At 37.7% G+C, this 16,447-nt stretch overlaps 1 protein-coding gene and 1 long non-coding RNA gene across 5 annotated transcripts in view; one reads left to right on the forward strand and one right to left on the reverse strand.

Moving 5' to 3' along the window:
- LOC101162604 (phospholipid phosphatase-related protein type 5) overlaps positions 1–16,447 on the forward strand; it is a 66,051-nt gene that overhangs the window by 6,328 nt on the left and 43,276 nt on the right. For all 4 annotated transcript variants that reach the window (XM_011478601.3, XM_020705500.2, XM_020705501.2 and 1 more), the window contains one exon: positions 3,475–3,590. In XM_011478601.3, the coding sequence (XP_011476903.1) occupies positions 3,492–3,590 (99 nt within the window). In that variant the 5' untranslated portion in view covers positions 3,475–3,491. The remainder of the gene's footprint in view (positions 1–3,474; positions 3,591–16,447) is intronic.
- On the reverse strand, positions 13,367–14,334 carry LOC111947838. The gene is made up of 2 exons (XR_002873788.1): positions 14,141–14,334; positions 13,367–13,732 (listed from the first exon to the last, which is right to left on the reverse strand). It is a non-coding gene; the product is annotated as an uncharacterized LOC111947838 (long non-coding RNA).

Here is a 16,447-nt window from a genome sequence, read left to right on the forward strand (position 1 = left end):
TTGAGATGGAGACTGGCTAGGAGGACAGTGTGTCTGGGATCGTTGTCCTGCTGAAAGACCCAGCCACGTTTCATCTTTAATGCCCTTGCTGATTGATGGAAGGAGGTTTTTACTCAAAATCTGACCATACATGGCCCCATTCATCCTTCCCTTTACATCAGTCGTCCTGGTCCCTTTGCTGAAAAACAGCCCTGAAGCATGATGTTTCCACCCCCATGCTTTACAGTACGTATGGTGTTCTTTGGATGCTACTCAGCATTCTTTCTTCTCCAAACACAACGAGTAGAGTTCTTACCAAAAAGTTCTATTTTAGTTTCATCTGACCATAGGATATTCTCCCAATCCTCTCCTAGATCACCCAAATGCTCTCTAGCAAACTTTGGAGGGGCCTGTATGTCTTCCACTTCCTAACAATTCCACACTTGATTTCCTCACACCAAGCTGCTTACCTATTGCATATTCAGTCTTCCCAGCCTGGTGCAGGTCAATAATTTTGTTTCTGGTGTCCTTAGACAGCTCTTTGGTCTTGTCCATAGTGGAGTCTGGAGTGTGACTGTTTGAGGTTGTGGACAGGTGTCTTTTATGGCAATGACGAGTTCAAACAGGTGCCATTAATCCAGGTAATGAGTGTCAGACAGAGGATCCTTTTACAGAATAAGTTACAGGTCTGTAAGAGCCAGAAATCCTGCTTGTTTGTAGGTGACCCAATACTTTTTCCACCATAATATACAAATAAATTATTAAAAAATCAGAGATGGTAATTTCCGGATTTCTCTTTCTTATTTTGTCTCTCATAGTTGTGGTAAATGAAAACTACAGGCTTCTCTTATCTTTTCAAGTGAGAGAATGTGCCCAACTGGGATTCGTGGAGTTACATTAATACGGAAGAAGTGGACTGTCTGACTGCTACTGTAGCAAAGAATATGTCGGTTCAGGGTGGTAACAACATTGTCAGGAGTTGCAGTTGATGGAGGAACCAAATGCAGCCGATGAAGGATCGTGGCAGAAGCTCATATACATTTATACATACAGTAGCAAAAACAATTCAACTTAAATATGACAAAGCTAAAAGATAAATAATCTGTCAAAATTCTCAACTTGAACAAGTCAAATTAAGACCAAAAAGGTATTAAATAGACAGCAGGGGGGTGGGGAAATACTAGACGGTATTTCTCAAAAGGAAACATGACAAAAGGAAACTTGAAGGCCCATTCTGATGGAGGTGATGTTTTTAACATGTTCTTGTGGCATTTTTCATGACGACAGAGGACATACATGAAGAAAATTAAGCCTAAAACTGCATTTCTGAGTATCTTTGTATTAATAAATTACTAATAAATGTTGTATTTGTGACATAGAAATTACGATGGGTGGGCCACAAGCTCCCTGCTCCGCTCCATTCTGATGCAGCCACTGTCAGACCAATAGATCCATAAACGTCTTTGTTTTCCTCATCTGAGCTGGAATCTGGATCTAAACTGGACGGCTGGATAGCTTCAACACTGCTCACCGCTTTTGTTACGCAGGAATTATTATGTTGGGATTGTGAGGGGCTGTAAACCAGCAGGACAGCAGTGTAAATAGATGGATGATGGGAAGTAGCGGTGGGCTTACTCAGGGCCAACAGTTCCAGATACAACTCAGAGGTGAATTTTTTATGACCTCTTGCCCCTCTGCAGAAAGTATGACCTAGAAAAGCAACCATTTTTTTGGTCATTTTAAAAAAACAAAAACGCTTTTTTTTTAAAATCCAAAGATGATTGGAGTGGAATTTTAAACATCAAGCATGATAAATAAAAAAAATGAACAGGAAATTGATCAATCCTCACATACCGCTGGATAATCAAGTGCTGCCCTTTGACCCTAGCAAATCCAAATCTCAGCTCACCAGCTGTGTGTGCGGATTCTTGCTCTTTCTTCATTTCGTCCTTTTACATTTTTTGAGCTTATCTGTCAGGTGTTCAATGTAAAAAGATGTTTTTTAGCTTGTTTTATCATCTTGCAGATATGCATAAACATATTTTTATAAATCACTGATTAAGATAGCAAAAATTACAATAATGTATGTTTAAAAGTGGGTGTGAGGTACTGCAGAGCCAATTTGTAGTTTTTTGAGACCCGAACAAGACTTTTTCAGGGGCCAATAACATGATTAAAGGCACTGTCAAAACGCAGTTCTCTTTAAGTGTTTGGGAGCTCTTAAGTTTATTAAAAACCTTGCAAGAGTTTTAGAAAACAAACCATCATGGAACACACCACACATTTCCTGATGCTTTTATAAACTTAAGATTTATCAACATTACCCGGGGAGTGGAAAAGAATTAAAAACCTTATACAATTTAAATTTATAGTTAAGAATCCATATCCAAATTAAATAACTTGATCAACTTTAAAATTAAAGAACATACAAGCCAAAGCATCAAGTTATTCTTTAAATTTCTATTGCTTTTACTTTTTAACAGATAAATGAATCAGAATCATTTGTGATCGCTTACTATTAGTTTTTTTTATTTGCTTTACATCACGATGATTTTTCTATTTTTATGAATTTTCTTTTAAATGTTTTAATGGTGGTAAAGCTTTTTGCATTTTTAAGCTCTTTGACTTGCCTTTCTGAATAGAAAGGATTTTTTTTTAGTAAAAATTTAGTGTAAAGACTGGTATAGAAATAAATAATGCAGTGCAGTTCATCATGCTCTGTATATTCACCCCACAAGTTCTAAAAAATTCACAAGTATTCTAAGCTGAAGTCTGAGGGCCCCCAGGGGGACTGTCCTGGGCCCCTTTCTCTTGCTTAACAAGACTCCTCGACTTTTATCGTTGGAGACAAGACTTTAGGCACGTCTCCAATGATGATGACACAGAACTCTGATGACTAATGTGAGCTGTGAGCACAAAGCCGGCTGAAACTCCTGAGGAAAATGCAGTCATTTGGGGTCAAGGAGCCACTTCTGAGGACCTTCTATGACACTGTGGTGGCATCAATCACCCTGTACAATGCAGCCTTCAGAAGCAGCAGCATATTTAATATGCTTAAAATGCATTCTCAACTCGTCACGGATCACCTCAAACTGATTCCAAAGAAAAACACCAGTCTTGGGAGGGTATATGGTGCATGAAAGAGGGAAGTCCGCAGGAACAGAGGACCTCTGGTGGTTGAAAAGGGTAAAACACAGGAAGCAGACTGGAAAAACTACAAAAAGAGAGGATTCTTCAAAAACACCACACTTAAAGAAATGTCAGGTTATTGTTCATTGGTACGAACTCTTCATTAGTGATACAAGACTGCTTGTATATCTCTGCAACTGCAAATGACCAACTAAATATTTCTCTATGTGTATTAAGTTTTTTTTTTAATTCTCTTTAAAAGAAATCTCTAGCAAAGATAAAGATTAGAAGCTGAGCAAATCCCTTCTGCTCATTTTTTTAAATGAATTTCTCTCAACTTTTGCTCTCTGGTCTCTTCATCTTTAGGATAAGGACTTGGGAAGATGGGTTGGTTCAGAGAAAAAAACAAAGGGATGGCAGCTGAGCAGAAACCAGGTGTGAAGAGCAGCAGCACAATCCTCCCGTGCTTCCTGTTTGTTGAGGTAAGATGACAAGATTTAAAACGACTTCTACTTTCCCCTATTGATTTAATGAAACCATGGTACGGTCTACACTTGCTGGAAAATTGCAGTTTTCCTTTTGTTTTCTCTCTCAAACTTCTTTGGGGACTTTTGACTCTAACCCTTAGGGCTTCTGCACTTCCCCTTTTCACAGATTTTCTGCAATCTCAGCAGTAAATATTTTAGGGTCTATGGTCCAGTTTTGGCGCAGTTCAGTGAACATGCTGTCTGCCTCTGACATTTTCGGTTGGTGACACATCCCCCAGTGTTCCAGCCAGAGCAGCATCTTAAGAATTGCAAAGTAGTTCTGTGGCGCGATGAGCATTTTGCAGTTCATTTGCAAACTACATGATTCATCAAGCTGGTGCTGGTTGTTCTTGAGGATTCAGTCATGTTGTACACAACAACCCAGAGGTGATTGTTTCAGACGGGGTATGTTGGTGTGAACAAACTAATGGACCGCAGCGCACACATGAACCAGCGCTTTTCTGGAGGAAAGCTCTCTCTACGTTGTTTGTAGAAGCAGTCAGATGAGTCAGAGGAAGTCCTGAAGCAATCCCTTTATTGAAACTGAGCTGTAAGAGGGCCCATGCTGCTGATGCAGTCAGACGCTGTGATTCATGTAGACAAACTGCAGTTCATAAGATTTTTATGGACCAACTATAAGTTCCTGAACTGGAGACCTTTGTGCATTCACAGCAAATGTCTGAAACAAAGAGCCGTTTTGGAAATTAAGTTTTCATAAAGCATCACAGAGCAATAATAGATCAGAAGCGCTTTTAGCTGCGATACATAAAGAGCGCTTTTTATAAACAATGTGATTTGATAACATGCTAAATTTGGAGACTATCTATCTATCTATCTATCTATCTATCTATCTATCTATCTATCTATCTATCTATCTATCTATCTATCTATCTATCTATCTATCTATCTATCTATCTATCTATCTATCTATCTATCTATCTATCTATCTATCTATCTATCTATCTATCTATCTATCTATCTATCTATCTATCTATCTATCTATCTATCTATCTATCTATCTATCTATCTATCTATCTATCTATCTATCTATCTATCTATCTACTCATCCAGTAGTGTCATCATGGGGATCTAGAGTCCTAAATCCATTTCTTAGCCAGTTGGAAGATGAAGTCTCTCCATTCTCCATACGTTCTGGTTCTTCCATAGGTTGTCTTCCTGGTTGGACTTGTTCATAGCTAGAAACGCATCCAGGTTTTTCTCTCCAATAGTACCATTACAAAGGGCTTCTCTCGTCATGGAGGAGTGTGAAGTTTAACCGGAGTTCCTACAGATTTCTTCCCCAGCTAAGGTTCATTTTCAACTCCCGTATTTGTGTTGGTAAATATGTGTTAAAGATAAACAGCTGAAACCATAGTCACATGTACCCATAGGGAGGTTGACCCGTCCAGGAGCTGTACTTTTTTTTGGTTGTTCAGGCCTGTTGTAGAGGGTTGCAGACATGTAGCAGATGCATCTTAAAGGGAGCACAGGTATTTCTGGCAGTTCTTTTGGGGCTCAGTCACCGTCAGAGATGCCAAAAAATAGGATTGTACCATTGTTGTAAATGTGGTATTGTAAGTGTAATGTGAAGTAGTGTTCATAAGGCTAATGTAATTTGCACACACCTATGTCATACAATATCCTTACTCCACACTCTAATTGTTTGTAAGATGCGAGTACTGGCTCCTTACTGATGTGCAAATGCTGCATTCACTCTGACTGTAAAATCTGTAAGACATGCCTGCGTCTCACCTACTTGACTTCATGTGTTTTATAAGTGTTCTCTACAACCTGTTGCTTGCAGCACCCATAGGAAAAAAAATGTGCTCCACCTGTCCTCCATGTGCGAACAGACCTCCCAGATGTTTAAACCATCCACCTAAAGAGAAGTGACTTGTCTTATGAACCTGAATCCTTTACAGTTTTTCTCAGTCGCTTTAGTACAATTCTCAGATCAGAATTGAAGTTTGCAAATACGTGTGTGCATTTCTCACAACAATTTGTACAAGCAGCAAAACACTATGGATTTCTTGCAAAAGCCTGTAACTTGCTCAAAATCTTTAGTTCATCTCTCAAGTCTTTTTGTCATTGAACATGTCAGTGCCATCAGAATGTCAAGTCCTTGTGTCATTGTCTACGAACAAGACAGTCAAATGACTAAGTCATGTTGTCAATGTAACTGTGTACTTTAGAGGGAGGTTCTGATGGAAACTATGGCTAAAGTTTGGATGACAATTATTGTAAAATGTAAGTTACACCTTTTTTGTTTGATTCAAAGAAACTGGACAAGATTCACATTTACACTTTTATTGTTCATATTGTAATTTGTTGACAGACCATGTCATACCAACATAGAAAAAAAACACTGCAAACAGTAACACAAAGGGAAAAGTACAGGCAGTGCAGTAGGAATTGGTGTGGTCTTCCTACACTTCTTGTCGTTCCTGTATGTTAGGCCACAAATTCTCATCCACATCACAGCGAATATCCTCTCTTGCAATGCAGCGAAATATGTTTGTCACATTATGACAACTTGGTCAACCATTTTGCAGTTAATGACTTATACGATGAACTAATGACTAGGAGTTTTGAGGAGTAAGACTATTGCACAGTGAACTATATAATACATTTTGATCAACATGAGATAAACAATTGATAATGTAGCAAAGAGCAGAGAATTGCACATAATCATTTGCATGGATGTACCAAAGCAATTGCAACTTGTTCAAAGAAGTGAGAAACTGCTTATATGATGTGCACAAGTGACATCATGATGTGAGGATTGAACAAATAGTTTTGGGAATTTCATTCTGATCTGAGAAATGTACTAAAGCGACTGACAAAAACTGTAAAATCATGCAAACATTGCTCTAGAACTTCATGGATATTTTCAGGGTTTCTTTTCAGGGTATCCATCTCTTTTGGGAGTGTGAGTTGTGTTGTTAATGTCAGGTCAGTTTCTGCTTGCTGGGAAGCAGCCTTTTCAATGCAGCAAGGTTGCAAATAGACAAGTTGCTAGTGGCAATTTTATGTAATTTTGCTGTCTTTTACTGAGCCATGGTGCAGATAAAAACCCTTCCCTTTTTTCCTCTTTGGCAGAAGTCCTTATCAACATCCCAAAAACGTCCAACCCTGCAGATATTTGAAGCTCCCCCCCCCCCCCCCCCCCCCCCCCCCCCCCCCGAAGTCTTTACTCTGCAGAGGACACGCATACCACTCACTGCTCTCATTTGAGCAATAGTGCAAGACCCAGCTGTCGGGGTTTTATGTGTGGATCTGCTTCATACACTCTATGAATCTCAATTTCTTTTCCTGCACCCAGACGACCCCAGAGTTTGCTGAGGTACCCATAGCATGTTTTAAATGGAAGGCCAGTCTGTAATCTCTGAAACAGACCAGGGAAAAGGTTTGTGTCTTTATAAGCTCACCGTTACACCAGCAACCCACCAGACAGACTAAATTCCGGGTTAGATTCCCACGTGTCTAGATCTCTATGATTACTGATGACAGTATAGGGCTCTGCCTTCACACTTTTCAGAAGAATACTATTTGAACAAACAAGAAGAATGGTTAATGATGTCAGGCATGGCAGTGGGAGGTGGATCATTTGGGCTTTGTTTGGATTCATTTAGCATGCTGCTAAATTGTGTAAATGTTTGCACCATCTCGCCATTCAAATCTGTTTTTGGTAGAGCGTATGTGATTTCTTAGAATAAAATCATATTTCATGTGTTTTATTTAAGATTCTAAACTCCATTTTAGAAGTGAGTCTGAACCGTGTGGAAAACTGTGGAGAACTGCCCCATGATTTCCTTATTATCTCTGTCAAGGTATTATGCCCCACTTGAAAGGGGAAAGCATCCATGGAGTTCTCCAAGCAGGAATTCACACACCATCCACTATTCGGTTTTCTTCTGCTTTATTCAATTTCTTGAGAGGTTTAAACAGTAATGGTGAGGTGCTGGTTATGTATGGTGAAAAACCTATACAAGACATAATATTTTATCAATTTACCACAATAAATACAACAATAAATATATCACATTAATTTAGATTTTTATTTGATTTTTTTCTTTTGTGTTTTTTTTTCTATTTTTATTTACTTTTAAAATGAAATCCCTTGAAACATCAGTTTCCTCTGGTTTGACCTAACAATCTCTCCTAAATATTCATAAAATATTGAGCAGAAAGTGGGTCTAGAGGGGCGGTCCTAACATTAGGCAAAGGTTGGCGATTGCCTGGGACCTCCTAAAAATACAAAACAATTTCTACTTTAGTTCATGCTAAACTAATGAGTTAAACTACAACTCCTACAGAATTTAATTATATTTTTTCACTTTCCTGTTTTACTATTCTTAATATTTGACCAAAAGAATCAGTGGTTGTAAGTAAACTTCAATAGAAATCCAGTATTTCATGTTTTGCTCTGACTGCAAAAATAGTGGATGTAATATCGTTAAAAATATGTTAAACTTGGACTTTCAATCAAATCAGGAAGTAATGAATAATGGATGATTATTACTGCAAATAAATCACTGATCACTTTTTTTTTTGCCGGTTCTGGTGGTCTATAGATGAGTTTAAGTCTGGAAAACCATGACTCTATCTGGCAACACTAGCAGAGATTAAATGATTTAAAGCATTTTTTTTTTAATGGTCAAATGAAGCAGACTGATCTGAGGGGCTGTGATGAGAGGAAAAGGCAAAGAGAAAGCCAAACTTCCAAAAGTGCTGTAAGAGAAATTCAATTCAATTCAATTTTATTTGCATAGCCCAAATTCACAACAACTGTCGTCTCGATGGGCTTCGGATCGGTAATTGAAAAAGTTAAACATAAAATCAAAAGGATCATGAATGCATAGAATTCAATAGGAAAATACTAAATTGAACTAACAAACTCTACCTCCCTGCCCTTAGACCCTCCTTCTTGGTAAGTAAAAACTCCTAAAAAAAACGGATTCCGGAAAAAAAGAAGAAACCTCAGGGGTTCCCACATGAAGGAGGGATAAAATAAATAAAATAGGAAAAACAAGAACAGAAAGAAAAAAAAAACTCTTAAAAAAATGTTCTTTTTTTTCTTTAGTAAAAGCTGACAAATAAAAGAATAGGCAGATAACATCATTTGATCCTTCTAGGAAGTGAGGGATCAACACATTAGTGCATTTAATAAATGTAATGTTATTTCAAGTAAAAATAGTGTATATGATATAAAATAAATGTCTTTAACATTTAAATGTGATTTCAGTTTTTAAATTCTTATAAAACGGGAGCCCTATGTAATTGTTCACCTGAGACCCCCACACTGCTATGTCAGCCAATGACCTTGGTTTAGATAATGCCTGCTCATTGGCTCCCGGTTGCACTTTTTTGTTAGTTTTATCTCTTTTTAAAGCATTCCTAGTGTTCTTTTAATGACAATTATGCCGTTTTGGGCCAAAATCCAAAAACCTGTTGTCTTCTATGATGTAGTTTCTGCAGAGCGGCAGGAGTTCTTTAAAAATTGTTGGCAAGGGCGACCCCACCCCTTTCCCCCCCAATGCTGAGCGCTCAGAACACAGAGCTTGTGGCGTTTTTTTCTGTCATCTTTTTCAAACTGCTTTTTTTGGTCTGCTGTTGATTTAACAGTTTGAATGTTAAAAAAAATTCAGAAAAACATTTTTAAGCTTAATTTTCTTTATATATGTATTGCGTCATGAGAAAAATGCCACAGAAACTTGTTAAAAACGCCCAAAACAATATATCCGCTGGAGTTGGTCTTTAACCTATTGACGAAGCTAAAACTAAATTTGAAGAAGAAAAAAACAATCTGAAGACACTGTTTTCTTAAAATATTTTCTTCTTAAATTAAGATTATTGTTGATTAATCTTATTTTTATTAACAAGGAAAATTATCTGCAAACCTGTATGTCAACTTAAACAAAACATGTTTTTTTTATCATGCAAGTCTATTTTTATGCAGGAATTGATTTTTCCTTTCTAAACTTTCAAAGGTTGGTTGATCCAAACTTTTTTTTGGATGTCATAAATGTCCTAATTCTCATTTAGCATAGAGATTTCGGGTCTTTGCTCAGATATTCCAGAGAAATCAAGGTAAACACAACGTGACCCTTGTGCTTTCTTAGATGACCCCACCCGTGCATTGACGTGTTCTCCCTACCATGACAAAGGTGGATAAAGGTGGAAAGATTTCATGTAATCCATGGACACCAGTGAAGATCACAAATCATTGAAGAAAAAAGTTCAGAGCACTGTCTAGTGGGTCTAGATGACCCCACTCCCAATGGTAAAGTGCCTAGGATAGCACAAGGGTTAAAACCACAATCTTCAAAACCAGAACCAGAGAAATCTGGGAGAGGAAATTATTAGCTGTGCCTCTGCTCAGTATTTAACATTTTGTTTCTTTATTGATCTGAGAATAAAAGCTAGAAATGTCTTCAAAGCGACTCTAGCTCCTATTTTATTTACTCAGAGATAATTTTCTGTATAGTGTTTCAGTGAAAGGTGCTTAATGTTTTCAAGAATACACATGATAAAGAAATAAATATTATTTTATCAATGTGCAAAGCCTTTTTGTATTGATTATTAATAATTAGTTGTATGTCTGTACAAACTGAATTAACAAAAGGATGAACAAATATTGACAATTTGCAATTATTCACAATGTTTGCCCAAAGTTGAAGTACTCTAATTTGCACATTTAAATAAAAATCACTTGTTTTCTTTTTAAGGGGCTTAACGGAAGCCTGAGGAGCAGCGGGGCAGCAACACCTCAGATCACACTAATTGAAGACAAAAAAACAAAAAAAAACAGAAAACACAATTATAAATAGCAAGTCCCAGAGGAAAATTAGCCAAACTATAAAACAAACATCAAATTCGCTGGAAAAAATTTACATCCTTTACATCATGACAGGGCTCCTCCCCAACCCAAATGGACCAGGGCTTTTATTTAGCCCTACACACCTCATCAGCAGTGTCCATGGAAACCAATCAGCCAGACTCACAGCTCATCTCTGCTCTCTTTCTTCTCCGTTCTTCACCCTCCTCCTAATCACAAGTCACAGTGAACCACATCTGCTCCTTCCACTCCATTTTATTCTGTCATTTTCCATTTTCCTGCAGCATTCCTTCTGTGCTTCCTCACATTATACATCCTCCTGGTTTGGCTGGATCCCTTTAAAGAGACCACAGATTTACAACCTCACATTGTGTGGTTTTTTTTAAACATCTACACTGTTATATAACCGTCATACAACCTGTTTGACACGGATTTATCTGAATGAAACCTCGAAGGCTTTTACCTGAAGATTAAAACTACCAAAGGATGTTGCCTTCTGTTGTCAGGTGATTTATATAATTTAAAATATAAACAGTTATATTAGTATTATGCTATTTTAATTTATCTAATTACATTTAACTTGTGTCCTAAGATAAATCCTTTTTAAAAAGTTTTTATCCCATCAAAAGGATTTTATTGTCTTTTTGTCTCCCTTTTCTTTCGCTGGAGTATCAGAGACAAAAATAAAAAACAAATATGCATATATATATATGTATATATATATAAGAAAAGGTCATGCTTTTTTGGAAATAATGTTGTAATTAAATGAAAATGAGCATTTGTCACGATCATCAAAACTCATATTTGTCTTCTAAAGTTCTGCTAGATAATGAAATATAATTCATGTTGTTTTTTTGTTTTTTATGATGATTTTTAATGTTTTTATTTCAATGCCAGATGTGAGACTAATTAAAATGATTTTTGCGGATGCATTCTTTACTTTTGCATTCCTCTAAACCATTTTACAATAAGACTTGAAGACACTGACAATCAGTCTTCCACTAGGGGGCACTGTTGCACCACAGCTGAGGTTTTTCTCCTCAATGAGCAGCAGCAGTTAATACTCATGAATTTCTGAGCTTTTCAGAATTTCACATTGTTTGACTCTAATCACCACATGCTTTGAACGATCACATTTTCCGAAAACGTTTTCTCACTTTTCTCATAAGAAATAAAAACTATAAATAAAGGCTGAACATCAGAGTCAGAAGTCTTGATGATGGCACAAACTTTAATTAGAGAAACATGTTCAGATGATAAAAAATAAATGAATAAACACACAGAAGTTAGATAAAAAACAGAATAAAAATCCCAAAGGGTTTGGACAGAAAAAAATCAAACCTCTAAATAGCTTTCCATACTTTTTGTGTCTCTAAAGTTTAAACAAACACAACAAAGTTTTCCTGTCTGAAGCGGATTTTTTCTTTAGAGTCTCTTTGCTTTAATAACCTGAATGGAGGCATTTTGCTGACATTTGAATGCATGGAAATAAAAGAAAAAGATCAAACTAGAACAATAATGAGCATTGCAATAGAATAGTAAGACACATTAATACAATGACTTTGAGTTAGCAAGCAAATCCGAATAAATTATATAGAAAAATATTAAAGCAGAATTGTGTAAATACATGTACGTTCTAAAATTCTTCTTTACGTCTGGGTGATTACTTTTTAAGATCTTGGTTTTAAATATTTTGAATACATAAACTGATTATTACATGCTAACATTTTTAGTCTAACAAAGAAGAAAAAGTAAGAAATGAGTTTTTATAGATTTGGTAACACTTGTTATTAGCAAAAGTTACTTTTTCATTGCTAAAGCCTGAACTATTAGATTTTTTTTTTGCACCCATGAAAGTAAATGAGTCAAAATCTCTGAAATGTGAAGACTAATTGTGACTAATGACTGTATGTTATTTCAGACGTTGAGATAAAAGAGACTGAACCAGTTTAATGGTGTCATTAACACAACATGCTAATTATTGGGGATGCATAAACCCATTTTTTTTTTTAGGTATTCCATCTTTACTTTGTTCTGGAGGACTCACTGGTCTCAGCTGCTGCATCTTTTGTCCCTCTTGCTTTGATTTTACTCATCTTCATTTATAATGCTCTTTCAGTTGGATCAATGGTGAGCCTCTTCATTTGTGCCACACCACCTGAGCCATGTCTGAACATACATGTGACAGGAGGTCACGGTAAAGACGTTACTGTATAATGCAGTGGAAATTGTGTATTGCTTGAGATTCTTACTTTTCATTCAGTATAAAAACTTCAGCTTGATCCACAGACTGTGGATGAGAACTGGAGTGAGTGATCCCTCCCCCCTGGCGTTCCAAACAGAAGTGCCTGCTGGTTCCAAAAAGCCCAAATCCCATTGACTTCTATAAAGAAATAAACAGCTTTCACTCAGTCATCCGCTTTATCAGAACTTTCTTGCCTGGATACCTTTTTCTTAACATCTTCTTTTTAATCCAGAATTTTTAAAAGTATATTCTTCCTTATTGCAATTTGTTCAAGTTGTAAGCGGACTAATCAGATCTCTCAATAAACGCCTGGCCCCCAACTCAAATGCTTGATTGACTGATTCTGCCGAGTCGCTTTCAGTGGTAGGGGTGTGGACTTCCAACACTTACTCCTGATTGGCGATAGTACTTGCCACAGAAACATTGACTCAGACCAACTCGGACCAATAACTGTCACCTGGCTCCAACACGGCAACATCTATATTGCTGAAAAATGGCGACTGAATGGGCTTCGTTTTGCTGGAGCTGGAATTAACCCTTTATAGGGCCCTCAATGAAATACTCTAAAATTCAAAAATTCAACCTTAGAGTATTATTGGAGAACATAACAAGACTTCATATCATTGGTGACATTTTTCAATTTTTTTATTTTCATGTAGAAAATCAATGCCAATGAAGTTACCATATTTGGTCACTTGCCCGTGAGTGGGAAAACAAATTCCAACAAGTATACATATAAATATAAATATAAGAAAAACACATATTATGTATTTGAACATTTGAACATCACTTTTAGAACATAAACGTGCTAATAACAAAAAGTGCTAATAACAAAAGTGTTGAATAGACCCTCACAACTGTGTGTGAGGGTCTGGGAATGTCCTGGTTGTTGGTGGGTGGGGCGAAGTCGGGGTCTGACACATCATCATCTTGATCCTCATCAACATCACTAATGTCAGGGTGGACTGGCACAACAGCAGTCTCCCTCCTCTTGCCATAAAAAATTGATGGAAGCTAAAAATTAAACACATGCAATAAAACAACTGTCATAACATCATAAACTGACAAAAATCACTCTTTATCACTATTCATAATCTAAAAACAGTATTTAAATTCTCCCTGAATCACTGTATAGTGATATAAAACATTTGGCAACATTAAAACATAGTATGCTAAGTTGTATTTCTTTATTTGTCAAGAAAATGCACTAATATGGTTTGTTAGATGCATAGGGCATATGTCCAAAAACAGACATACCAAGTAAAATTTTGTTTTTAGTGAATAGGGCGTATGATCAAATATGGTGCCTGCATTTTTCATGCCGTATTTTCACTCATTTCAATAAATTCTCCGCAAACAACTTATATGTCAACACTTAACACAACTATTCAACAATAAAATGTATGAGTTTCATCAACTTACCATGGTTAGTTTTGACGATTCCTTTGAAAATGTCCAGTGAACTGAGCTGCAAAAGCAACTTTTTCTGATTTTGCAGAAAAAGGGAAATTTGATGTGACCCTGCTCTCTGCTGATTCGTCAAGTTGCACAATTGAGTAACCTATAATGTAGAATGATCTTTGCTGAGTCATGGGTAAAGATCCCATGACTCTTGAACTCACTGAGTTGGGGGAAGGGCGTGATAAGTAACAGGTGCGGAAATTACCGGCACTTTTAATGGGTGACGTCACACCTGCTCGTTCCAGTTGTCTAATACAGTCAATAATCACTCGTTGATTTTTCAAAGCTGGAAGAAGAGCAGTCAAGTTAAGGGAAGTTAACAGCACGCCGAAAATGGGCGATAGTGAAACAGAGAAACATGAGATTTTTCCTAAAGAAGACACACCTATGATCATCCAAAAATTGGAGCTCTGATGAAATCACATTTGCTAAAAAAAAAGTAGCAATTGTAAAAAAGTGAAAATAGAACAATAAAGATCAAATACATTCCCAAGCCAGACCGTAAATAAGTTTATTTTTGGTGTAAAACAACTTTTTAATGGGACTCATTGCTTTCTTGTGCAACTTGCGAGAAATGGCAGCATGTTGTAATTCCGGGATGGCTTCATGTTGGGACTGGAGGGTGGGGGATTGGTTTAGATCAGGGGTGACCGATACCTCAAGGGACGTCATGAGAATGGAACGTACCATTGTGGTGCGTGTGCCCAACACGTCAATCGTGAAGGATGTGTGGGCAAATCACGGGACAGCAAAAGTAAAGAAGCCAAAAAAAAGAAGAGTTTTTAAAAATGTCATCAGCCAATCGTCATCCTCGCCGTGAAGTAGGTCACTTGATTGACATGCAGAACAGCCAGTTGAACATCATCTGACACATGTACCTCTGCACATGTGTTTAACTAAACGTAGCACCACTCTCTGCTCGCATATATGGAGTTTTTATTCCTCCTAAACTTCAGGAAAGTGTGAGTGTTCAGCATCAGACTCCTAATCGTGGATGTAGCTGGTAACATAAGTCTGTGTATTTCAGTACATAAACATGAACATTTTAAGTTATGATTTAATTACATATGATTTTATTCAATGTATCATCTTTTGAAGCTGCTCAAAAATAGTCAATAAAGATGTGGGCATCCCTGGTTTAGACATTAACAAGCACTTTTATTTTCTTATTTTTGAGATGAGACAAATGAAAACAGATTTGTCAACTGAAAAAAGTGAGCACAGCCTCGAATTTTAACTGCTGCTAAGAGCTCTCCCTGCTTCTCCCACATGACTTATTCATGGGCAGTGAAAAGTTAAAGTGTGTGTTTGGAGGCTGTGGCAGTAACAGCTGCTGTGCTGCAGGATCAGCGCTGTGATGCGCATGCACCCCCCCCCCCCAGGGGCACCAGCTGACCTCGCTGCAGACACCAAGAGAAGTGCGAACCCTCAGTTGTGTCGTTATAGCATTTGTCCAAATGCTACAGCGATGAATACCAGGACTCCTCTCACACACACAGAGGTGTAAAACCTGCTGTAATGGGGGGGGGAATAGATCCAAACCGGAGGATATGTGAAACAACTCCTGGTCCCACTGGACTTCTTTTCTCTTTCCTCAATTTCTTCTTTTTTTTTTAAGTGCAAAAGCTTTTTTTTCTCTCCTTTTTGCTTTTACAACAGATCCCTATAAAGATGAAGCAAACAGTACCTGCTCACACCATCACACTTTACTGTTCTCATCTAGGAGCCCATTACTTCTCTAAAAGGATTACCAGCTCGTCTGTTTTTTCGTTTTTAAAGTACTCCCAGCTAAAACTACGGTCACATGTCCCAAAATGCCATCGCTCGGCGACCTAAATGCAAGTTTTTTAGCAAATTGAGCAGATGGCTGTGCATTTGTGATCGGGAGACGACAGTCACATTTTTACACGCCGTGCGGTATAGCTGCAGAGGCTCCAGGAAAAAAACTCAACATTTTACAGCGACTGAAGGATTTTTTTGATATTGGTCAGAGGCTGCCTGGGTACATTTTGAGGTTGCACAGTGGCAGTCCAGCAACAGGCGGGTAGCAGGATGGCAGCACCACAATAATTGACTGATAGGAGGGTTTCCAAGGACCCCAAAATCGTCTGATGATCGGCCGCTTTCAGACTGCCACTCTCCAGCCACCCCGGTACTGTCGTCCCACTGCCACCAGCAGATTGTCAGAAGTCAGATGGTAGCAGCACGGACATCCAACGAGAGCTGTTGACATGGGCCGGCGAAGATCAGATGTCAGTCAGGCGCTCC

The sequence above is a fragment of the Oryzias latipes genome, chromosome 8 (assembly GCF_002234675.1).
Source record: "Oryzias latipes chromosome 8, ASM223467v1".
Lineage (NCBI taxonomy): Eukaryota > Metazoa > Chordata > Actinopteri > Beloniformes > Adrianichthyidae > Oryzias > Oryzias latipes.